At 42.5% G+C, this 27,013-nt stretch overlaps 1 protein-coding gene across 3 annotated transcripts in view; it reads right to left on the bottom strand.

Moving 5' to 3' along the window:
• HnRNP-K (Heterogeneous nuclear ribonucleoprotein K) overlaps nucleotides 1-27,013 on the bottom strand; it is a gene marked incomplete at its 3' end in the record, with an annotated part of 884,016 nt that overhangs the window by 517,984 nt on the left and 339,019 nt on the right. For all 3 annotated transcript variants that reach the window (XM_070091461.1, XM_070091458.1, XM_070091460.1), the window contains 1 exon segment: nucleotides 1,953-2,124. In XM_070091461.1, coding sequence (XP_069947562.1) covers nucleotides 1,953-2,109 — 157 coding nt within the window.

Raw genomic sequence — 27,013 nt, 5'->3', positions numbered from 1 at the left:
CTCAAATGTAAAAAAAAAAAAAGATCTACTTTTTTTTAAATACTTTCAAATGTTGAAAAAACGTAGATCTACGTTTGGACAGTTTAAGGATTAAAAATCTTGATACACAAAGAAAACTTCTGATGAAAAATTCCCCCCAAAATGCTGATGGTTGTGTCTACAAGATTCCCTGTAAAAAATGTAGTTAAGTTTATTATGGTCAACCTGGGAAAAACCTTGAACTAAGATTACAACAACATAAATATAGTATTAGAACTGAACAAGAGTCCAGTGCTCTGTTTATTCATACAAGAGATTTCAATCACCTGACTGACTTTCAAAAGACCAAGAAAGTTATATTAAATAGATCTATGGTTAAGATAGAAATAAAAATGAATCAAGCTTCAAAAAATATAGTTTTGATTTTAATATGAATACTGGTTTAGGATTATACAAATTAGATTCATTTATAATTAATAAAAATTGGGAAGAATTTAAGCTATGTCTGACCGGTCGGACTTGACTGTAAGGCGATATCTCAGCCTTAAAAGCCTTCTGTTGTTCTATTATTTTTACAGCTCCTTGATAATGTGAGAAATCACAAAAGCACTTGGAATTTCACTATTTCTCCACAATGGTTGTTTTTGTATATTGTGGTATCACCTCTTTACTGTGATTGCACGCGCACACACACACACACACACACACACACACACACACACATACATATATACATACATTCATATATACTAACAAGTCGGCCGTCTCCCACCGAGGCAGGGTGACCCAAAAAAGAAAGAAAATCCCCAAAAAGAAAATACTTTCATCATCATTCAACACTTTCACTTCACTCACAAATAATCACTGTTTTTGCAGAGGTGCTCAGAACACAACAGCTTAGAAGTATATATGTATAAACATACACAACATATCCCTCCAAACTGCTTATATATATATATATATATATATATATATATATATATATATATATATATATATATATATATATATATATATATATATATATATATATATATATATATATATATATAATGTCGTGCCGAATAGGTAAAACTGGTCAATTAGCAAGAACTCATTCAAAATTAAGTCCATTCGAAAATTTTCTCTTATACGTTTAAAGATATATTTTTTTCATTTATGTTAATGTAAAAATTAATAATTTAGTACTAAAAGAACCTCAGAAAACTTGCCTAATCTTATAACAAGCTCAATTAAATTTAGCTTTTAATCCAGCTAAATATATTTTAGATAAGTTTACAATAATTTAATAATAAACAAACACAATGAAATATATATTTTTTTTCGTTAGGTTCAGAATGATTTTTGAGAAATTATTGCATACACAAATTTTCGTTTGCCTTCGGAAAGAAGAGCTTTGCTATTTAAGCCAAATTAGCAAGTTTTACCTATTCGGCACGACATTATATATATATATATATATATATATATATATATATATATATATATATATATATATATATATATATATATATATATATATATAAATATAACAAAATTTAAATATAGTTAAACTTTTAACCCAAATTAAAATAATCAGCAACAGTTAAAAATCCTAATGAATTTTTAATGTCCTACAGACTCCCCAACAAGAGCGAAAAGACTTTAGTCGTGGGAAAACAACTCATGTGCGTTCCACAAACAGCTGCACGCCACAAGCTACACACTGGGTAGGAGCACCTGAAAACAGGTGGTTATGGATGAATTGTGTACCCGAGCCTCGGTCGACCGAGTCATCTCTGCTACTGAAGAAGGAGGGCCAAACACCCACGTCCGGCTAAACCTTGTATGATTTACTTTGGGTCTTGAGGGCATACGGGGTCGAGAGGAAAGGAGATCGGGGGTGATGGGGAAAAAGGAGCGAGGGAGGACAAAGGTGCTTTGAAAAAGCAGTGTAGGACAGCGCCGACAAAGTTAAAGAAATGTGAACTTACCTGGTGAATGGGTGTGATCGTCGGCAGCCTTGCTATCTTCGTCATCATGTTCTTGGTGTGACTGGCGCTGCTGCTGCTGCTGCTGCTGGTGATGGTGGTGATCAACGTCCATGTCATGCATATCGTTAAGGTCCCCAGCCTCAGTCATGGACATCATGGTGGTCGTCGGATTCTGTTGGTCAGGAGCAGGCCCAGCTGTTACGCTTTTTCCCCCATTCCCCTCACAACACTCTTTAACACTCCTTTTCATTAATCTTATTAATACAGTTTTATATAGTTTTTTTCTGTTTAGCTTTTGTTTTCTTCTGATGTACACTTCAAGACACTAATATAAATCTTACGGTGGTATAATTTATGGGATCTTAGGGCATTAACACCACTTTCTTAGGAAGCTGTCTTGGCTTCTAATATATAACTGCTTTAAATTAAGACTTTCTCAGAGCACACACACACACACTTCATTAGAATCGTTCTCTTATGATCTTTACTAGTTATGATTGTTTCTTTTATGCTTTTTAACTGTTATTTCTTAAATGCCTAATTCACAGATTCCTTCAGAAACCAGGGGGTAAAAATGCGATTTACAAGTGCTCAGGAAGATGAGTGGACATGGAGAAGTAAGATATGTTCAAAGTTTAAATGGAGCGTTGGGGCCAAGAGATCCCCAAGAGTTCCATGCAATGCTTAAGTCAAGTTCACATACACTCACAATATAAAACCCCAAAATAAAAGTAAAATAAAAAAGCACACAAATCATTTTACAATAGGTTAAGATACACATCACTTCAGTGCATTCGAGTCCTGACAGGAGGAAACTTGACCACTATATGAAAAAAAAGATACGACTGGGGCCTCGGGCACAGTAAAATTGTGCAGCACAGCCAGCATGAGTCCATGGGTTAGGTGCATGTGCTCAGTCCTCAGTCCTTGGAGAATAGTTTATCAAAGTGTGATTCTTGAAAAAAAAAGGATGGTTAAACACCCACGTCCTGCCAAACTCTGTACAACTTTTGTTACTACATGTAAGGCAACCTAAACCCACGGCTTCACAAAAACATACCAATGTAGCCCAAGATTTTACTACGAGGCAGAAGTCTGCTATAGATAGTGATGCAACAAGTCGTCACCTAAGCAAGTACCTTTGATGAGTTTCAAGTCTTTCTACTTCCAGAACCCGGCCATGGGCCAGGCATCCACCCTTTCATTGCCCCTACATGGTCCTGACACCAACAGTGATCCACGACCTTGTGCCACGCGTGGAGATAGGGTAGCTATTCCTGTTTATTTTGGACTACAAGGTGAATTGGAGTGGGCTGTGCCAGAGTAAATAAACTACTTTGCAGTTTGCAGTCGAATTGAGACGTAGTAAAAATTGCCTGCAACTCCTCAGAGAAGAGAACTTGCTTGGTAACTAGGCACAATACGTCCTCATCAAGGATCGCCGAGAAGCCCACATTACCCTTTGCTCTCCAACCGTCAGGCAAGTCCTTGATCCTCCCGCATAACAGAATTATGGCCAAGGACCGGAGCTAGGCTTCCCATCCACTGTATATGAAGAAAAAGTGGATGCAGACAAAGCGAGAAGAAATTGTTGAGGAAGAAAGAGTTGAAGGAGTAGGAGAAAAAAGCAGTATAACTAAGGAAGATGTAACAGAACAACCAAGAAATAAATGGAGGAAGGAGCGAGGTAAGAGGGAGGCAAGAAGTAATGGCAAAGTAGGTGAGGATGACTCCAGGATGCCGACCTTCTTTACGCTGGTTACCAGCATCTCTACATTTACATAAATCAATACCTCCTTCCCTGACACAATGCCTACCACCTACACTTCATCTCCTTTACTTTCTCTGTCCGTTGTGTATGTCACGAGTGTCGTGTGTGCGTCTACTTACTGAACTCTGAGGGCTATGCTCAAGCTCCTGGCCCAGGTTCAACCTCAGTCTTTCATAGTGTGTAAGTAGGAGGGGGAAAGGGAGAGAGAGAGAGAGAGAGAGAGAGAGAGAGAGAGAGAGAGAGAGAGAGAGAGAGAGAGAGAGAGAGAGAGAGAGAGAGAGAGAGAGAGAGAGAGAGAGAGAGAGATAGATAGATAGATAGATAGATAGATAGATAGATAGATAGAGAGAGAGAGAGAGAGAGAGAGAGAGAGAGAGAGAGAGAGAGAGAGAGAGAGAGAGAGCGAGTGCGAGTGCGAGTGCGAGTGCGAGTGCGTGTGCGTGTGCGTGTGCGTGTGTGTGTGTGTGTGTGTGTGTGGTTCTGGTTCATTTGACGACTTACCTCGTGATATTTTATCAACTCGGAGGCAAGTGATTGTACCCCAAGAAAGGGAGCCAAGGCCTCCGTTTGTACTTAGTTTACCCCTGAACCCTGTGCAATATTACTGTCCATGTCTTACACAGCACCTCTTCCCTCCTCTAAATCAACATTCCATCCTACGCTATTTGCATTAATATGTATTTGCAAGGTTATATTTTGTTGGTAAGGCGCCTGCATTACTTCACTCTGGTCATCCTTAAACATTATTGTCACTAACTTCTTGCTGTCTCTGTATACCTTGCGGTTGCTCACTCAAAAAATCTTACTCTTATGTTTCAGCTTTTCTTCCAGCTGTGCCAGACAAGAAAGAGGCTCCCTAGTTTCTGGAGATAAACTGTCTAGTATTCTTTCAGCATTTTTTTTTTCTCTCTTTCTTTTAGCATGCTTTTAGTATGCTAGTGCTGACACCCTCTTCCTCTATTTTCCCCCAACCTTTTATTAATCTTGCTTGTGGGTATCATATCTCCCTCCCTCGTACCAACCAACAAAGACATTTTAGTGTTTAAGTCTTCATATTTCATATTTTTACGTTCAACAAAAATTTTAGCATCTTAACGACATTTTTGAACTACGAACATCACACTATTATTACATACTTCAATTTCTGTCGAGCATATGTTGTGATTTTTCTTTTTTGTCAATTCTCCGGCCATATTTCTGAAAGTTATCTTGAATAAAGAGCTTCTCATTATTTGAACTGTGATTTAGTGAAGAGCTCTGTTCCACAAGGCACAGTACTCGCCCCCATCCTGTTCCTCATCCTCATATCAGACACACACAGATCATCCTTTGCAAACGATACTAGGATCTGCATGAGACTGTCATCTATTGAGGACGCGGTTAACCTCCAAGAAGATATAAACAAAGTTTTCCAGTGGGGAACGGAAAACATTATGGCGTTCAATGAGGACAAAATCCAACTACTCCGTTATGGAAAACTGGCGGAGATAATAACTAGAGCAGAGTATACTACAAACTCTGGCCATACAATAGAGCGGAAAAAAAATGTAAGGGACCTGGGAGTAGTAATGTTTGAAGATCTCACCTTCAAGGATCACAACAGTGCCACGATCACAAGTGAAAATAAAATGATAGATGGATAATGAGAACGTTCAAAACGAGAGATGCCAAGCCATTGATGATCCTTTTCAAATCACTTGTTCTCTCTAGGCTGGAATACTGCTGTACATTAACATCTCCGTTCAAAGCAGGTGAAATTGTAGATCTAGAGAGTGTACAGAGAACCTTTACTGCACGTATAAGTTCTGTCAAGCACCTTAACTACTGGGAACGCTTGGAAGCACTTGACTTGGACTCATTGGAACGCAGGAGAGAGAGATAGCATAATCTACACTTGGAAAATCCTGGAAGGAATGGTCCCGAATCTGCACATGGAAATCACTCCCTACGAAAGTAAAAGACTGGGCAGGAGATGCAAAATACCCCCAATTAAAAATAGGGGCGCCATTAGTACACTAAGAGAAAACACCATAAGTGTCCGGGGCCCAAGACTGTTCAACAGCCTCCCACCAAGCATAATGGGAATCACCAATAAACCCCTGGCTGCCTTCAAGAGAGAGCTGGACAGATACCTAAAGTCAGTGCCGGATCAGCCGGGCTGTAGTTCGTATGTTGGACTGCGTGCGGCCAGCAGTAACATCCTGGTTGATCAGGCCCTGATCCACCGGGAGGCCTGGTCGTGGACCGGACCGCGGGGGCGTTGATCCCCGGAATAACCTCCAGGAAGACTGCTAGAGAGCCTTCTGTAAACTACCTGTTTACTAAGGTTTGGGAACCATTCAACATGAATATTACAAACTTGCTTTAATGTTTGAGAAAATCGTTCCGCTCACAACCGAAAAATGATGGTGGCAATTCCTGGGCAGGGCGAGACAGATGGGTAAGTCTACTTACATTTACTGGCCCTGTTCACCTTGTACAAAACAGGTAACTCAATGTCGGTCGATTCTTTTCTTTGTATTATTTCACCATTCGAGAATATGAATACTAGTTGGAGGCTTGTCCGAAAGAGGGAAAAAACGGTAGTACGTTTTTGTAGGAAGAGGTGGGAGGTGAGGGGGAGTTGAAGACGGGACGTTGTTGAGAGGGGGGGAGGGGAACTGTGCAGATGTCATAAGATTTTGTTATCATGAAAGTTATCTCCTCAGACCCATCATTAACACCACTGAGACCATCAGAAGCCTTCCAACAGCACTAACATACTAACCTAACTTGTGGTGGCGGTGGTAACGAAAGAGCAGCAGCACAACCACCGCCACCAACGCCAGTAGCTGCACAAACACTACCACCACCAACACCAGCAGCAGCACAACCACCGCCACCAACGCCAGCAGCTGCATAAACATCATCATCACTAGCAGCAGTCCTTGCTGCTACTCACAAAACAAGTAACAATGGCGTGCAAGGTGACAGTACCAGTCAGGGGCATCACCACAGTGGCCGCACCAATCATATTCATGCAAAACGCGTCTCCGGATAAATACTTATATATTTACTGACACACACACACACACACACACACACACACACACACACACACACACACACACACACACACACACACACACACACACACACACACATACACACACAGAGTAAAGAACCAGGTAATCGGACTGAAGGAGAGGAACTCACAAGGAATGACCAGTAAGTCTGTGAATACTTCACCAAGAGATTTAGAGAGGTATTCCAGCAAACAGAAACGGTAAAGTGCACCAGGGAGCGTGCAAACAGAAACGGTAGAGTGCACCAGGGAGCGTGCAAACAGAAACGGTAAAGTGCACCAGGGAGCGTTGGAGACAATACATACAACTGGAAAGGAGGTAAAGAAACTACCATGTGATTTAGATATCTCGAAGGTGGTGGGACCAGACAATATCTCTCCGTGGGTCCTGAGAGAGAACCCAAAGGTAGTGTGTGTTTGCCCCTAGACACAGGGCAACTGCCAGACGTGTGGAAGGCAGTAAGTGTAGTCCCAATTTTCAAGAAAGCAGACAGGTAGCGTTAAACTACAGACCAATGTCAGTGGTATGCATAGTATACAAGTTTATGGAGAGGATTATCAGGAGAGGAGAGGTGGAGCACTTTGAAAGGAGTGGGTTCATACATGACAACCAGCACAGTTTTAGAGATGAAAAATCCTGTGTCACAAACCTACTGGAGGTCTACAAGGTAAAATAAGTAAGCCAGGAGAAAGACACATGGGTAGATTGCATTTTCTTAAATTGCAGGAAGGTTTTGACACAGTACCGCACAAGAGACTAGTTCAAAAGCTAGAGGAGCAGGCAGAAAAAACAGGGAAACCACTACAATGGATCAAGGAATACCCGACCGAAAGAAACGAGTGATGGTCCTTAAAGAGGCGTCGGAATAGTTGCTTGTGACAGGGGGGGGGGGGGGTTTCCACAGGAATCTGTACTAGGGCCGGTGCTATTTCTTGTATATGTGAATGACATTGTGGAAAGAATAGTCAGAGGTATCCCTGTTGGCGAATGACGTGAAACTAATAAGAATACAAGTAGACCTGGACTAGGAAAGGCTACAAATGGATCCGGAGAGGATGCAAGTCTGGTCTGACAAGTGACTCCTGGAGTGTAAACCTAGCAAGTGCAACGTTATGAAGTTTGGGGAGGAGCAAAGATAATCGCAAACGAAACACAGGCTCGGGGGATAAAGACTGCAGGACTCACTCTAGGGTGAGTATTATACCGAGCATGTCACCTGAGGCACACACTAACTAAATAACCGCTGCAACAAATGTGCATCTGGCAAATCTAACATTAGTTTTTAGACATCTAAGACGTCATTCACGACACTGCCATGTGCGTCAGGTCCATACTGGAGTATGCAGCACCAAAATGAAACCCACACCTGGTCCAGCATATCAAGACTAGTCTCGGAGCTAAGGGATATATCATATGAGGAGAGGTTAAGGGAACTCAGCCTGAAAGACAGAAGGGGTGATACGATAACGTACAAAATACTGAGAGGAACGACAGGGTGAATAGGGACAGTGTGTTTGAGATATGGGAAACAGGAAACCGTGGGCACACCTAGAAGTTGAAAACTCGTATGAGTGACAGGGACGTTATGAAGTATTTCTTCAACCTTAGCCTGTATGTCAAAGAGTCCCTTATCTGCACGGAGTTGCTGAACACCACAAATGAGGTAGTTGAAGTTCTATCAATAAAGATCGAGAACCAAAACCTAGTCATTGTGGTTGTATACAAGCCACCAGATGCAACCTCACAACAGTTCAAGGAACAGCTACTGAAAATCGATTACTGTTTGGAAAACCTTCCAGCTCCATCCCCAAACATCTTACTGCTTGGTGATTTCAACCTAAGGCATACAAAATGGAAGAATGCAGCAAATAATGTTATAGCTGAAACAATCCCCGGAGGTAGCGCAGATGAAAGGTCACACACACATGAGCTACTAAGTCTCTGCGAAAAACACACCTTAAGCCAGCAGATAGTGGAGTCAACAAGACTAGAAAACACACTTGACCTTATCTTCACAAATAATGAGGACCTGATAAGAGACATAAGAATATCAAAAACAACTAATTCCGATCACAATCTAATCGAAGTCCAGATGTACATGCATAGGGGTCCTGAACAGCAGAATGCATGTACCTGTGAAGGTGTCTTCACAAAATACAATTTCAACAACAAGAACATCAACTGGGACCAGGTAAACCATGTCCTAAACGAAACATGTTGGGAAGATGTCTTAAATGACATGGATCCAAACCAGTGCCTTGAAAGGATCAACTTCCTGGTAGCCGAAGCATGTTCTAGGCATATTCCCCTAAGAAAGAAGAAGAGCAGGAGTAAACTGGAGAGAAAAAGACGCTCCCTCTACAGAAGACGACGAAGAGTCACTGAGCTCCTCAGGAGTGCTAGAATATTTGATACACGAAAGGAGGCGCTGACCAGGGAAGTGGAAACTATCGAACTTAAGCTAAATGACTCTTACAGGAACCAGGAGAAGCAGGAGCTTAAAGCTATTAGTGAAATTGAAAGAAATTCAAAATATTTTTTTTCATATGCCAAAAACAAGGCAAATACCACATCTAGTATCGGGCCCTTACTCAGACAGGATGGGACTTACACAGATGACAAGGAAATCCCAGTACGACTCTGTGTTTAGTGAATCGGTCTGAGGATCGACGACCCAAATGATTTCTTCATGAATGAGCCTCAAAACTCCATAAATGTATGCCAGATTTCCGACATTACCCTAACTCCGATAGATTTCGAAAAAGCCATTGACAACATGCCTATGCACTCAGCCCCGGGCCCAGACTCGTGGAACTCTGTTTTCATTAAGAACTGCAAGAAACCCCTCTCGCATGCCCTAAGTACACTATGGAGGAGGAGCTTGGACATGGGTGAAATTCCACAGTCACTTAAAACAACGGATATAGCCCCACTCCATAAAGGTGGTAGCAAAGCATTAGCTAAGAACTATAGACCAATAGCTCTGACGTCCCACATAATAAAAATCTTTGAAAGAGTGCTAAGAAGCAGGATTGCAAATCACCTGGATTCCCAAAATCTGCACAATCCAGGGCAACATGATATAATCTACACTTGGAAAATCTTGGAAGGAATGGTCCCAAATCTGCACACAGAAATCACTCCCTACGAAAGTAAAAGACTGGGCAGGCGATGCAAAATGCCCCCAATAAAAAGTAGGGGCGCCATTGGTACACTAAGGGAAAACACCATAAGTGTCCGGGGCCCAAAACTGTTCAACAGCCTCCCATCAAGCATTAGGGGAATTGCCAATAAACCCCTGGCTGCCTTCAAGAGAGAGCTGGAGAGATACCTAAAGTCAGTGCCGGATCAGCCGGGCTGTAGCTCGTACGTTGGACTGCGTGCGGCCAGCAGTAACAGCCTAGTTGATCAGGCCCTGATCCATCGGGAGGCCTGGTCATGGACCGGGCCGCGGGGGCGTTGATCCCCGGAATAACCTCCAGGTAGTCAGGAAGTGGAACGACCTGGAGAGTGAAGTGGTAGAGGCAGAATCTATACATAACGTTAAGAAGAGGTACGATAAGGCTCTCGAAGCCAGGAGAGTGAACCTAGTAGTGACCAGCGACGAGGCGGGGCCAGGAGCTAGGACTCGATTCCTGCAATCACATATAGGTGAGTATACACACCCACACAATGTTTCCTGATGACGAACTTAACGAGGAGAATAAGCATAGGAGACGACAGTGATAAACTCCAGTAACCTAAATAACTGATCAAGCAACTGGCTTCTAGAATTCAACTCAAGCAAAAGCAAAATCATGTGCTTTGGAAAAGAAAAGACACTGGGCATACGGCAAAAAGAAACTGCAAGTATCAGAAAATATGACACTTAGCATATACAGAAGTGCACATAAACTGCATAAAGTCAGATGTATATACAAAATTGGCAAACCTTAGAATAGTATTCAGAAATAGGAACAAAGAATTCTTCGGAACCTTATTTAAATACATGTTAGGCCAATCACTGAGCATGTGGCCTCCATCATGGAACCCACAAGGTGATCTAATCGTTGCAACTGCCATGATTTTCCTGCTGTATAGTCTAATTAACTTGGGTTGTGTAGGTCATGCTTCTACACAAAGTAAGCATTTTGGCATCTCAGATACAGTCCTACTGGTCTGTAGTTTTCGGCTATTTCTTTGCTGCCCTCTTTGTGAAGACAGGTTGGCTCCACTTTTTAAGGTCTCTGAGATTTCACATAAACCCAAACTACTTTCCAAAAGAACACTCAGTAATCTCCACTAGTAGACACCGCCCATCTGTGGTGCTGTATACCTGGAGAGAGTTTCGGGGCTAACGACCCCGCGGCCGGGTCTGTAACCACGCTTCGCAGTAGATCAGGGCCTGATCAACCAGGTTGTCTTGACCAGGGTACGAACCACAGCCCAGCCTGTCAGGTACTGATTTTAGGTGCCTGTCCAGTGCCTTCAAGATGACGCTGGACAGGCACCCCCTTATGTATGCTGGGAGACAGTTGAACAGTCTTGTGCCCCTAACACTTACTGTGTTTTCTCTTAGCGTACTTGTGGCGCCCCTGCTTTTCACTGGGGGGGGGGATGTTGCATCGCCTACCGAGTCTTTTGCTTTCGTAGGGAGTGATTCTCGTGTGCAGATTTGGGACTAATCCCTCTAGGATTGTCCAAGTGTATATTATCATGTACCTTTCTCGCCTGCATTCCAGAGAGTACAAGTCAAGGGAATTCAACGATTCCCAGTAATTTAGGTGCTTTATCGCACTTATACGTGCTGTGAAAATTCTCTGTACATTCCCGGGTTTGCAATTTCGCCTGTCTTGCAAGGGGCCGTTAGTGTACAGAAATATTCCAGCCTAGATACAATAACAGCGATTTGAAGAGAATCATCATGGGCTTGGTACTCCAAGCTTTGAAGGTTCTCATTATCCATCCTATGATTTTTCCTAGCAACTGTGACAGATACATTGTTGTGATCTCTGAAAATGAGATCCTCTGACATTATCACTCTCAGGTAGTTCACTAATCAGTGTCCAGTATGTCTCCAGCATCATGCCACTGTTTCAGGCTAAGAGACTGAACACCTTCCACTGAGGCTATGGGATTGAACATTTTCCATCAAGATTAATGGACTGAACATCTTCCATCAAGACTAAGGGACTGAACACCTTCCATCAAGACTAAGGAACTGAACACCTTCCATCAAGACTAAGGAACTGAACACCTTCCATCAAGACTAAGGAACTGAACACCTTCCATCAAGATGAACATCAAAATGGTATACAATACCGACAGGTTGTTAGGTAAGACACATATGCAACAGTTAGACAACTTTATTCCGAAACGTTTCGCCTACACAGTAGGCTTCTTCAGTCGAATACATCATCTTCACATCTCTACTGTTCCTGCCTATTTTCTGTATTCGACTGAAGAAGCCTACTGTGTAGGCGAAACGTTTCGGAATAAAGTTGTCTAACTGTTGCATATGTGTCTTACCTAACAACCTTCCATCAAGACTAAGGAACTGAACACCTTCCATCAAGACTAAGGGACTGAACACCTTCCATCAAGACTAAGGAACTGAACACCTTCCATCAAGACTAAGGAACTGAACACCTTCCATCAAGACTAAGGAACTGAACACCTTCCATCAAGACTAAGGGACTGAACACCTTCCATCAAGACTAAGGAACTGAACACCTTCCATCAAGACTAAGGAACTGAACACCTTCCATCAAGACTAAGGGACTGAACACCTTCCATCAAGACTAAGGAACTGAACACCTTCCATCAAGACTAAGGAACTGAACACCTTCCATCAAGACTAAGGGACTGAACACCTTCCATCAAGACTAAGGGACTGAGCACCTTCCATCAAGACTAAGGGACTGAGCACCTTCCATCAAGACTAAGGGACTGAACATCTTCCATCAAGGCTAAGGGACTGAACACCTTCCATCAAGACTAAGGAACTGAACACCTTCCATCAAGACTAAGGGACTGAACACCTTCCATCAAGACTAAGGAACTGAACACCTTCCATCAAGACTAAGGGACTGAGCACCTTCCATCAAGGCTAAGGGACTGAACATCTTCCATCAAGGCTAAGGGACTGAGCACCTTCCATCAAGGCTAAGGGACTGAACACCTTCCATCAAGGCTAAGGAACTGAACACCTTCCATCAAGACTAAGGGACTGAACACCTTCCATCAAGACTAAGGAACTGAACACCTTCCATCAAGACTAAGGGACTGAGCACCTTCCATCAAGGCTAAGGGACTGAACACCTTCCATCAAGGCTAAGGGACTGAACACCTTCCATCAAGGCTAAGGGACTGAACACCTTCCATCAAGCTAAGGGACTGAACGCCTTAACATTGCATCTTCATACGTTCACACCTCAGTATTCAGCTGAAGGATGCTGCTGTGTAGGTGAAATGTTTCACCAATAAAGATACCCAAGTGTGGCACTTGTGTCTTATTTATTGCTGAGTACTCTTGAAAGATACCTGACGGACGTTTCTGGGGGGGTCAATGCCCCCGCAGCCCGGTCCCAGACCAAGCCTCCTGGAGGATCCCGGCTTGATCAACCAGACAGTTACTGCTGGCCGCATGTATGGGCACGCTATCTATTTTCCTTTTGAAATATGAAGGATGTATGGTAATATCATAATAAACTGGTAAAGGTGAGGTGAATCTATGAACAACATGTCTGTAGCTTCAACTCTCATGGCGTCAATACAGTCACTGAACACTGATTCCTATTCCAGGATTTCTTTGTTTGTTCTCTTTGTGTGAAAATTTTTTTTTTTTTCCCCAATTTCTTTAACTTTCTTTTGCTCCTTTTGTGATTGTTGTGTCTGGTATGACAGCTTTAGTTTCTGTTCTATATCTATAATTTCTGAGAGTGCATTTTTTCCTTGTTGAAATATTCGCTATTTATTAAACATTTCAATAACCTCCCTTCTTCTGTGAAGCCTTCTACTCCCTAATTTATGTATGATCTTAATGGGACATATTTTCTACATACCTTGTGTGTTTCTTGTATGCTTCTTAAGAGTGCTAAGGACAGTTTCAGAAAAAAATAGATGATTCACTGTTACATCCAGTCAATTCTACACGTTTCACTACCTTTACAAATTCCTTTTATGTAACTGCATCAAAACCTACATGCTAAGACACAATGCAGTGTATTTATTTCCCTCTTCACATACTTTCCTCTCTTGAAAAGCTTCTATAATATCCTGCCACATGTACATGCAACCTAAACCAATCCTCCTGGCCACTAATAATATACTTAACAATCCTGGCCACTAATAATATACTTAACAATCCTGGCCACTAATAATATACTTAACAATCCTGGCCACTAATAATATACTTAACAATCCTGGCCACTAATAATATACTTAACAATCCTGGTCACTAATAATATACTTAATCTTCTATTTCTCATAACACACAAGTTTCGTCTAATGCTACCTTAAGGGGCACATCAGCTCCCCTGTCTTCTAATATATTATTTTTGCCCTATAATCTACACTATCCATATTTACTATCGCATTTGTTTTATGTGTTTCGTAAGGTGAAATCTAGGATCTATCTTTAATTCATGGTATAACTTAACAAATGTTGCAGAGATCTGAGCTTCGCTCACACCTCTGCAACACAACTGTCCTCAAAGACTTGTTAAGTTATACCATGAAATAAGGAAAGATCCTAGACTTCCTAACGAAAGCAGACAAAGCAAATGCTATAGTAATTATGGACAAGGTAGATTATAAGGGTATAATAAACATGATACTAGGAGACGGGGGAAACTCGCGCGCCTCTTAATGTAATGTACATGACTCACGAAATCGTAATGACACGATTGCAAATAAACCATACCACAGGCGGGGTTAGAACCCGCGATCAGAGAGTCATAAAACTACAGACCGACCCGTTAGCCACTGGGCCAGTTGGCTACAAAACTCCAGATCGACGCATCGGTCTGGAATTTTATGACTCTGATCGCGGGTTCTAACCCCACACGTACTATGTTTTTTTAATACTGTACAGATTCAATTTTGTTTTTATTTTGAGTTTCCTAGTTATCTGCTGCAACATTTCGTGAAACCTGTAGTCAATGTTTTCTTGTTCTCTTACTTATATCAATTTATTAGTTCTTTCATTCCCTGCAATGTTAACATGAGAAGGTATCCATTCATCTACAGAAGGTATCCACACAAACGTTCATATATATGTCATCGTTTTCTAACATTTTTACATTTCTTCTGATGTTCTCTATAATCCTATCTGAGAAATTTCTGGAGTTGAACAAGGTTGACATTGAATCCCAAAATACAACTGAGTCGACTCCTGTTTCTTTTACAACTTTGGTTGCTAATTTAAGGACAACTAATCTGCGTTGATAATACCCAATACTAGACTCTTACAAACATTTATAATAGTTTAAAAATATAGAGTAAACCATGTATAAGAAAACAGGTTTTCTTGGAAAAGTGGAGGAAATTTTGAATTAAAAGAGGAAGTGAATGTTACAACTAGAAATTAAAAACACATGAAAATAATAAGTGCGGACGGGGCATCCCGACCACTGCTTTATCAGCCTCTTAAAATGCAACTAGGTGGTAATTGTATAACAAGAGAACGAACGGGACACAGAAAATCATAATACAGGTATTAAAGCGATGAGAATTGATAAAACTATTGTGTGACCTCAAATGTAGTCCCTATATTTTAGGAGGGTGAGAGAAGCACTGAACTACAGGCCAGAATCACAAGCATAATATCTAGAGTATCAGCTAGGATGATGGGGATGAAACACCTGGAAAGGTAACTTATTCCCGCACCACCAGTAATACTCCAACAGATCTGAACGCTTCCTGGTTATGCTCTGCTACCGCGGTGTCAGCAGCCCATCCTCTTAATAAGAGACAGTACATTACTGTCACTCTGACAGTCAAATGGGTGACTGCATGAAATTATCGGAGTCTGCTACTGCTTTCGGTGGGACCCCGTTTTCTGTGTGTACATGAAGACTTATCGTTGAGTTATATAACATCTTTATTTTATATTTCATTTATTTACGTTGTAGTATGTTATTATTGGTCAATTTTTATCGATAACATTTTAAACAATATGTGATAAGTTGCTGCCAGACGTGTAACAACCATTAATTTAAATTGCTTAACTGTGGCTAAATACTTGTGAAATGTTTATGTAGCTCAATACTGCACATCCAGCCTAACTCAATCTTACCTAAGTTATAATAATAATAATAATAATAATAATAATAATAATAATAATAATAATAATAATAATAATAGACAGTATTTGGAGTTACTGCTTACAAAGATTCAGTCAAGTACCTAAACTACTGGGAATGTTGGAATCCCCTGATCTATACTGTACTCGTTGGAAAGTAGAAAAAAGGGATATATTATAATCTCCACTTAGAAATTTTTTAGGACTGGTCCCAAATCAGCACACACAAATCATTCCCCAATAAAGTAAATGGTTTGGCTGACGGTGCAAAATACCTCCAATGAAAAGCTGGGATGCAGTGAATACACTAAGGGAAAACTCAATAAGTGTGAAGGGACCAAGATTTTTCAACTTCCTCTCTTCATATATAAGGGTAATTACCAACAGACTCCTTGGTTGTCTTCAAGAAAAAACTGGACAATTTTCTCAAGTCAGTGGCTAATCAGCCGGGCTGTGGTGCTTATGATGGAGTTTGTGCAGCTAGCATTAACAACTAGATTGATCCGGCCATCCAGCGGGAGCCTTGGTCTGGGACCGAGCCGCAAGGGCGTTGTCCGTCGAAACACACTCCAGGTACCTGGAGGTTATTCCGGGGATCAACGCCCCCGCGACCCGGTCCATGACCAGGCCTCCCGATGGATCAGGGCCTGATCAACTAGGCTGTTACTGCTGGCCGCACGCAGTCCGACGTACGAGCCACAGCCCGGCTGATCCGGCACCGACTGGTCTCAGACCGGGCCGCGGGGGCGTTGACCCCCGGAACTCTCTCCAGGTAAACTCCAGGTATCTGTCCAGCTCTCTCTTGAAGGCAGCCAGGGGTTTATTGGCAATTCCCCTAATGCTTGATGGGAGGCTGTTGAACAGTTTTGGGCCCCGGACACTTATGGTGTTTTCTCTTAGTGTACCAATGGCGCCCCTACTTTTTATTGGCGGCATTTTGCATCGCCTGCCCAGTCTTTTACTTTCGTAGGGAGTGATTTCTGTGTGCAGATTTGGGACCATTCCTTCCAAGATTTTCCAAGTGTAGATTATGATATATCTCTCCCTCCTGCGTTCCAACGAGTACAAGTCAAGTGCTTCCAAGCGTTCCCAGTAGTTAAGGTGCTTGACAGAACTTATACGTGCTCCAGGCAAGTGAGAATTTCTCAAGAAAAATGTACATAAGCGAGAGTAGCAGGAATTTCGTTAGTGAAACCAAACAACACTGATTCAAACACGGGAAAAACCTGTCTAACGAACTTAATACCATTCTATGACAGTTATTGATAAGGAATAAAAGAGACTGGGATAGATAGGTGGCAGCTTCGAGGACTGCAAGACAGTACTTGACACAGTTTCCCAATGATTAAGCAAGGCTGACTCTCTGGTTTCATTCCGTCACTAATTCTTTGACATATTTCATTACCGAGTATAAAACACTTATACTGTGTGACGGAATATAACATGGAAATATATGTCACAGGTATTATTTTGCTTCATCGTTAAATTACTATACTACAGTCGGATAGTAGCACGAGAGACGTGGTCAGCGCACGCATGAGGGGGGGGGGGGGGTCAGCAGGTCACTTATATATCTTCACCAGCAGGAGGGAAGGAGTGTGGGGGTGGAGTATCACATCACTTGCTTGGGAGCCTCATCAATCTTAGCTCACTCACTTCTCCCTCATGACTGCCTTATATTAATACTTCTTTCATTAGTATTCACTGTTATGCCAGATAATGACACTCCTAATACACGACAGTGTGTGTTGTATTTGTTTGTGCCAGCAGTGCTGTTCTTATTGTTGCTTTTGTTGCTGATACTGGTGGGTGGTGGAGGCGTGCTGGCAGTTGCTGCCACCCACCCACTCACCACCGCTGCCGCCGCCGCCGCTGTGGCGCCACGTGGTGGTGGTGACGCCGCCATCACTGTGGGCAGCTGCGTCGTCCCAACAGAAGGTCACGAAAAGGTGTGGGCAACTGAAGTATCCTAGAAGATGGCCACACCTTCCCTGTATCCCTCGCAAGTATACACACACACACACACACCTCCCCTCGTAGCCTCCACACAACCACTGGCGCCGGCCTCCTCACAGGCCCACTACCACCGCTTCGCACCCACCCCCGCCCAACTAGTGCAGGAGGGGCAGCCTAGTTGTAGCATGCCCACACCCCCGCCCGACTAGTACAGGAGAGGCCACTTATTTATCTCGTTATTGCTCTAACTGCAGACCGTGGCGCCCTTGTGAGGGTGTGAGCGACTAGGCACTTACTTCATCAACCAGGAGCTGCCGCTGCAAGTGTTCAGCAACAGCTGTTCTTCCCAGCCATGTGAATAAATATTTTACACAACCCACAAGTTGATGACACACTTGTGCAACATTTGTGTATCTTTATTCTGGAAATATTTCGCTACGCAGTGGCTTCTTCAGTCTGGTGAAGAGAACAGTGGAAGCTCAGGTGCACTTTTGTTAAGACTGATGGACTGAACAGGGGCTCCAGGCCGGGGGACTGATTACCTCAAACGCCCCCCTCATCTACATTCTTTGTACTGCTCTTCCCGATGCTACACTGACACAATACTAACGCCAGACATGACACTTGCCAGGATCGCTTATCAGGAACTGACTCGAGGAATTTATCAAGTTCTTTCTTGATGGCACCTAGGAGCTTGTTGGTAATTTCCCTTGTCCATTACCTTTCCGTTTGCCTTTCAGCAATTTCTGGGGTTATCGCCCCAGCTGCCCGGACCCAGACCACACTTCCCGGGTGTTAACTTAATCGACCAGACAGCCCGGCTCATCAGGAACTGGTTTAACCCTTAAACTGTCCAAACAAATTTATGTTCACATGCGTAGTGTTCCAAAAGCAGATCTACATTTTTTTACATATTTTCAAATATAAAAAAAAAGTAGATCAAAGTTTTTTTTACACGTTTTCAAATGTAAAAAAAAAGAAAAGAAGATCTACTTTTTTTTACATACTTTCAAATGTTGAAAAAGTAGATCTACGTTTGGACAGTTTAAGGGTTAAGGAGCTTATCAAGTTCCTTCTTGACAACAGCCATGAGTTTCTTGGTAATTCCCCTTAAGCACAGAGAGAGGGCGCTGAAAACTAGACGACCTGGTAAGTTATCTACTTCTCTTTTAATAGGCAGGTCAATTTATGATAAACAAAAATACCCAAACACTCAAACAAATTTTATAAGTTTTTTTTTTTCAGTTTATTTTTTTGTTGTTGCCTACTGGGTGTGGGTGTTGCTAAAGACAGAAAAAAAGTCTACGAAATCTGACCACCGAAAGTGAGTTAATAAAACTGGGTCAGTTCTAAGATGGCAGCCGCTGCAACTTCCTTATTTTTAAGTATACAACAATAATTTTTGGTATCTAACCTAGAGTTTTAAGGGTCAAAGAATCCATTGTTGCTAATGGAATTATGAGTTAGTCCAGTGAATTCGTAGATCCAAGATGGTGGCCAACACTCCCAAACATTGCATATAGGACAGTGGGTCTGTGGGTTTTGCTTCGTTTTTCATTCATTAAATAGTAGTTATTTCGACCTATTTTTCAGGCTTGGAAAATGAGAGCTTCAGGATGTTTGATCCTACAAACAAATGTTTGAAGATGGAGAAGACGTAGCTGGTCAGAAAACCGCTGAGAGCACCAGTGCAGCAAATATTCATATATATGATACCACTGTTGTGACTGCTGGCTGTAAGTTACAGTTGATTAAATTTTGCCGTCGAAGCGGCAAGAAAATGATAGGATGGATAATGAAAATCTCCAAAACCAGGGATACCAAGCCCATGATGGTTCTCTTCAAATCGTTTGTTCTCTCTAGGCTGGAAAATTTCTGTACACTAATGACCCCTTTCAGGGCAGGCGAAATCGCAGACCTGGAGAATGTACAGAAAACTTTCACGCCACGTATAACTACGATAAAGCACCTAAATTACTGGGAACGGTTGAAGTTCCTTTATTTATACTCCCTGGAACGCAGGCGAGATAGATACATGATAATATGCACTTGGAAAATCCTAGAGGGACTAGTTCCAATTTTGTACACGAACATTACTCCCTACAAAAGCAAAAGACTGGACAGGAGATGCAACATCATCCAATGAAAAGTAGGGACAGGGGCCCAAACTGTTCAACTGCCTCCCAGCATACATAAGGGAGACTATCAATAGACCCCTGGCTGTCTTCAAGAAGGCGCTGGACAGGCACCTCAAGTCAGTACCTGACCAGCCGGGCTGTGGTTCGTACGTGCGGCCAGCCGTAACAGCCTGGTTGATCAGACCCTGATCCACCAGGAGTCCTGGTCACAGACTGGACCGAGGGGGGGCTTTGATCCCCGAAATCCTCTCCAGGTATACCCCGTACCCGTCTTGTGATGGGTAGCGCAAGAGCATATGGATACACAAAAGGCCGAGGAAAAAGGTTTACAGGAGTACACCCAGATTTATATCTACAGTTCACTTATCTGTTTCAAGCAAATTTAGATAATTTGTTTAATATGTCTGGAATGTTTTCATTAAGATATCCTGATATATCACTTAGGTTATTATACTATCTCTACATTCCTCAGTAAGTGGACAATAAAACACATAGTGTTCAAGATAGTGACCATAGGGCTGACCACATACTTTGCATTTGGTTTGATCATCATCTGTTTGTCTGCCAAGCTGCCAGAGGTACTTGTAACCAAGCCTAAGCCTGGCCACTACAACATCAGTCACTTGGTTCACATTGCAAGTTGCTCCATAAACGTACTTATCTATGTTTATGTTATCATAGCGAGTTATAGATCTACTCAAGTTTCTAACTATATTCTTATAACAGGCAGTTTCCTTTTCTAATTCTCTTCTAACATCATTCGTAACGCTAGACACAGACACATCAGAGTTTTATTCTACATTTTCATTCAAGGTATTTTAACTGGCAACAGAGAAGCTTCACTGGCCGTATAAATTCAGTTAAGCTTCTAACTACTGGGAAGGCTTGCAGTCCCTCGATTTATACTCCTTCAAATACAGGTGAGAAAAGCACATAAATTACATCTGGAAAATCCTGAAGGAAGGGATTGGTCACAAACCTGCACATTTAAATCACCCCATTCCATAGGAAAACAAAGAGACTTGGCAGAGGTGTAGTGAAAACAGTGAGCGAACTAAATAAATATAAGAGGTCCTAGACTCCAACATCCTCCCTTTGTGCATAAGGGAAATTCCCAACGAACCCCTGGGTATCAAGAGGGTACTTGATAAGCTCCTCAAGTCAGTTCTTAATTAGCCAGGTTGTGGTGCATACATTGGATTGCATGCAACTGGCACCAACAGCTTGGTCATTCAGTCCTACAACTATGAGGCAAGGCCAGAGACGTGACAGGTAGTTTCTCAAATTTAACCTAACAAATGCAAAGTCATACAAATTGGAGAACGTTACTTGTAGCTGCTTCCGAAGGTCGCTGCCCGGTACCCGGCCAGGCCTCCTGGTTGCTAGCCTGATCGATAAAGCTGTGGGTGCATGCCGCCCACAGTCCAACATATGTAGAACCCGGTTGATCAGGAACTGATCTGAGGAATTTGTAAAGTTCCCTCTAGAAGACAGCTAGGAGGTCATGGTAATCCTCCTTATACGTGAAGGAAAGGGAATGAAGAATCGTGGTCTCTACACTAAGGGTTCTGTGTACTCTCTGAACCCCTGCAGTGTCTGGAGGTATCCTGTACTGTTTCCCGAAACTCATCATGTGTAGTGATCTCACTGTGCAGTATACATCTTCCAGGTGTAGATTATCATGTATCTTTCACGCCTACTTCTAAGAGTACAAGTCGCAAGACTCTAAACATTTATAGAAGCTGTGAAGGTTCTCTGCTCTGAAAGGAGGCTGCTGGTATACATTAATATTCCAGCCTAGAAAGAATTAATGTCCAGAAGAACATCAACATTATCTTGGCATCTATTGTTTAGAAAGTTCTGCTTATCCAATCAATCATTTTTCTTGAAGTTCCGATAACAACACCGTTATTCATCTTGAACGTCAGATATTCTCATATTATCGCTCCCAGATCTCTCACAATAGACTTGAACTCTGTTTAATTATTTGAGTTTGACTTGTACTCCAATCCTGTTTTAATTTTCCTCCATTCTTCCGTAATGTAATAAATGAACGGTAGTAACTGAAATTTGTCTTCACTGACTATCATATTATCCATAACCCACTGGAAGTCTTGGTTTACATAAGCTTGGAGGTTCACTGAGTCTTCTATGGATGTTATTCTCATACAAATTCTAGTATCATCTATATCACACGAGCCTGGCCCAAGGCAGGGCTCAGGGAGCTGAAAAACTCTCGGAACTCATCGAAGGTATATCAAAGGTTTGGGAAGTGAACTTTTCATGGTGGCAGTCCACCTTTCCAGTTATTCCTATTGCATGAATTCTGTGCGCAATTACCCCATGGTCGCACTTGTCAAAGACTTTCGCAAAGTCAATGTACATTACATCTGCCTTTCGCTTAACTACTAGTGTACCTAAGACGATGTCATAACGATCCATCAACTGAGTGGAAGGACTGGCCTGTTCTGAGCCCATGTTGGCCTGGGTTGCACACTCCTGCAATTCCATATGACTTGCAGTCTTGCTTAAACCCTTCCAAAAATCTTGTTAATGTGGGACATCGGTGTTATCATTTTACAGTTTTTGCAACTGCTTTACTGTCATCCTTAGAGGAGTGAGGCAATATCAATGCTCTTTAATGACAGTAGGATACTCCAAAGCCGAGGATCCTTCTCTTTACAATATTTACGGCAAGTGATAATTTCTTGCAATTCTTGATGAATATGAAGTTCCAGAGATGCCCTAATTAGCCATACATGCCCATGCAGAGTGCATAGGTATGAAATCAAATGTTTCTTTGAAGCCAGGTGGTGTTAGAGTTATATCAGAGATTATGGAGATGTCCGCAGTATTTTGCGTGGCATTTATCAAGTATTCATTGGGGCCATAAATCTTTTAGCTGATTAAGGCTCGCTGAACACTGAGAATGAAATACTTAAGTCTGTGTATGTTAAATCTCCCATAATCAAGTGCCTAATTCTAGATGTTGCTTTTGCCATGGATTCTGTATATGAAACGTATTCTCGATTTTTCTGAATTTTGCTTATGGATTTTGCTCCCCGTCTCTCCTGACCTCGGTATAATGCTTCCAGTTGAACTCGTTTTCCATTTCCCTTGCACCTTCTCCTTTGTAATGGTGTCTGAAGCACACTTCTAGTGCCAGTGAGTACATCCTCTCATACCAAGCACATCTCCTGACGCACACATCAACCAAATAACTGCTGCAGCATATGGGCGCCTAGCAAACCTAGGAATAGCGTTTCGACACCTGAATAAGAAGTCATTCAAGACACTATACATCGTGTACGTCAGGCACATATTGTAGTATGTAGCACCAGTATGGAACCCATACCTGATCAAGCACATTAAGAAACTAAAGAAAGGGCAAAGGTTTGCAACAAGAATAGTCCCGAAGCTAAGGGGTATGACCTACGAGGCGAGGTTTAAGGGAAATCAACCTGACTACACTGGAAGAGAAGCAAACCATACCACGGGTGGGGTTAGAACCCGCGATCAGAGTCTCAAAACTCCACACTCTCTGATCGCGGGTTCTAACCCCGCCCGTGGTATGGCTTGTTTCCAATCGTGTCATTACGATTTCGTGAGTCATGGAAGAGAAGAGAGACAGGGGATGACAAGGTAACATATAAAATACTGAGAGGAATTGACAAGGTGGATAGGGACAGAATGTTTCGGAGATAGAACACAGCAACAAGGGGTCAGAACTGGAAGCTGAAAACTCAGATGAGTCACAGGGATGTTAGGAAGTATTTCTTTAGTCACAGAGTTGTCAGGAAGTGGAACAATCTAGAGTGATGTAGTAGAGGCAGAATCCATACACAGCTTTAAGAAGAGGTACGATTAAGCTCATGGAGCAGGGAAAGAATAAACCTAGTAGCGACCAGCGAAGAGGTGGGGCCAGGAGCTGTGAATCGACCCCTGCTACTATATCAAGTGAGTTGTGAATCGACGCCTGCAACCATATATAGGGAGGAACACGCATACCAAACAGGCCAAGTGCCTTACCGATAAGTGCGTTTGACAAATAGTGACTAACACCTACCTACTTTCATTCTCCCTACTCTTTTTACTCCCGGCCGAAGGATCAACATACGTTACTGTAAGTCATCAACGCTAGCCGCCTCTTTCCTCCCACGATAAATTAAGACGCAAAATACAGGAGAAGCAATAACTCTGATCACGCTGAGAGAGATTAACCTTGATAAGAGGGTGGGAGCAAAGTAGACTCCTGTGTGCACACTCACATAGGTGTTTGTTGGCTCCTGACTTCCATCGCCCTTTCATCTCTAATCCTGAAACTGTGTATGGTTATCGTCTTCCTTATCTCTACGTCTAGTTTCGTTCTAAACTATTTTATGATGTCTCTGACTAATCTGTCTTCAGTGTGATATATGTCCCCTTCTTCTTTTCCTCCATGCACTTCAAACATATTAATATCCACTCTAATTAAACCCAGAGTATTTTCTCTCATGATCTTGTCCTCCATTCTAGGATTGTTAGGTTCTGCTCGGCAGGTTCCTACTTGAAGTTCATCCACTATAGTTCTTGTATCAACTACATCGCCATCCTTTGTATCTTCGTTTCCTAATGTACTTTATCAGGTACGTCTCCATGTTGGTCTCTCATATTTCAAGATAGGCTTAGCATAAGTTGTGTAAAATGTTCTAAATGAATCGTTGACATGGTTCCCGAAGGCAGTTCTTAGGTAGTTAGGGATATATGAGTATAGTTATAAGATTCTCATATACTTATGATGATATACTAGGTATGATGCCAATTACCAAATCTTTCTTCCTTAACGTTATCTGCAGCGTCGACGTAAGTTTGTTGATTCAACAATAATGACAAATTCTGAAGGCAAAATTAATGCAACTGTGCCTAAGTGTTTGCGATACAACTAACAGATTGCTGGATTTCATTTCAAGTAGTAAGACAGACCAAGGTCACACTGAGACTGTCTACCCCTGGTAACACCTTATTTAGATAATGCGGTGCAGGTGTCTCCATATTTCAGAGAAGGATGACAAGATAATCACCTTTCCTATGAAGATAAGTTAAAAGCCCTGACTTGGATTTAGAAGGACACTGGCATGCCAACAGTAGTGTGAGCTGAACATACTGCCAAGTAACGTCATTGAGGCGAGTATGTTGGGCAGCTTAAAAATATGATGGAAAAAAAAATAGGCATCGTTGGGAGAATACGACAAGGCTGGCACGGATCTGGAGGCCTAGAGCAGAGTGGTCCAATAATATGTCCCTAAAGTAGTAGTTTGTGCGTATGTTTGTGTGTATGTTTAGGCTGACAACTGCTGAGTGGGCGGTCAGCCAAGAAGGCACTAGAAATAAACCGCGCGCGCACACACGCACGCATGCACACACACGCACACACGCACGCGCACGCGCACACACACACACACACACACACACACACACACACACACACACACACGGGGCCAGGAGCTCGGACTCGACCCCCGCAACCTCAACCTCAACTAGGTGAGTACACACACGCGCACACACTTGCGCACGCGCACATAAGCGCACGCATACGCGTTCACATGCACACGCACATACATCAGAAGATGAGTGGTGAAGCAACATAGTTTCAGGGACTGGAAATCCTGTGTTACAAACCCACTGGAGTTCTATGAGAGGGTGACAGCAGTAAGACAAGAGAGAGAGGGGTGGGTAGATTGCATTACCCTAGACTGTAAAAAGCCGTTTGACAGTTCCACACGAGATTTGTGCAAAAGCTGGAGGACCAGGACGGGATAACAAGGAAGGTACTGCAATGGATCAGGGAATACCTGTCAGGAAGACAACAGCGAGTCAGGGTACGTGTCAAGGTGTCAGAGTGGGCGCCTGTGACGAGCAGGGTTCCACAGGGATGGAATCCCCCTCGTCCTGGCACCTCTGCTGTTTCTCATCCTCACAGCAGAGATAAAAACACCCGTCACACTTTTGTATCATCATTTGCAGATGACACTAAAATAAGGATGAAAGTCATTAAGGTGGACGACACTGAAAAATTACAGGAAGACATGAGCAGGATTTGCCAGTGGGCAGTGGAAAACAACATGACGTTCCATGGTGATAAGTTCCAGCTGCTTAGGTATGGAAAGAATGAAGAACTCAAAAGGAACACTACACAAAATTCAAGAGGGTCACCAAACAGAACGAAAGGAACACGTAAAAGACCTGGGAATAATTATGTCAGCTGACCTTTTATTTAAAGACCATAACAAGACAAAGATCACGAAAGCCAGGAAGATGACTGGGTGGGTATTGAGAACTTTCAAAACAAGGGAAATAATGCCGATGGTGACACTCTTCAAATAGCTAGTGCTCCCTCATTTAAAATATTGCTCAGTGCTGACGGCCCCGTTCAAAGCAGGAGAAATATCTGAGCTGGAACAAATAGAGAGATCGTTCACGGCTCACACTGAGCCAGTAAAGCTCCTAAACTACTGGGAACGCCTTCAAGCCTTGAACGTGTACTCACTGGAGCGGAGAGACATGATAATATATACCTGGAAAGTATTTGAGGGCTTGGTCCCCAATCTGCACACTGCCATAACAACATACTGGAGAGATATGGTAGAAAGTGCAAAACAAACCCAGTGAGGAGCAGGGGTGCGGTGGGGACAATAAGGGAACACTATCAACATCCGGGGTTCCAGACTATTCAACATCTTACCAGAAGATATCAGAAACACGGCTGGAGCAAGTGTAGAAGCCCTCAAGAGGAAACTGGACAAGTATCTTCACCAGGTGCCAGATCAACCAGGCTGTGATAAATATGTAGGGCAGTGGGCTTCCAGCAG

This window comes from Cherax quadricarinatus, chromosome 35 (assembly GCF_038502225.1).
Source record: "Cherax quadricarinatus isolate ZL_2023a chromosome 35, ASM3850222v1, whole genome shotgun sequence".
Classification (NCBI taxonomy): Eukaryota; Metazoa; Arthropoda; class Malacostraca; order Decapoda; family Parastacidae; genus Cherax; species Cherax quadricarinatus.
The sequence above is the reverse complement of the archived record's forward strand: the minus strand, read 5'-3'. Positions and strand labels throughout refer to the sequence as shown.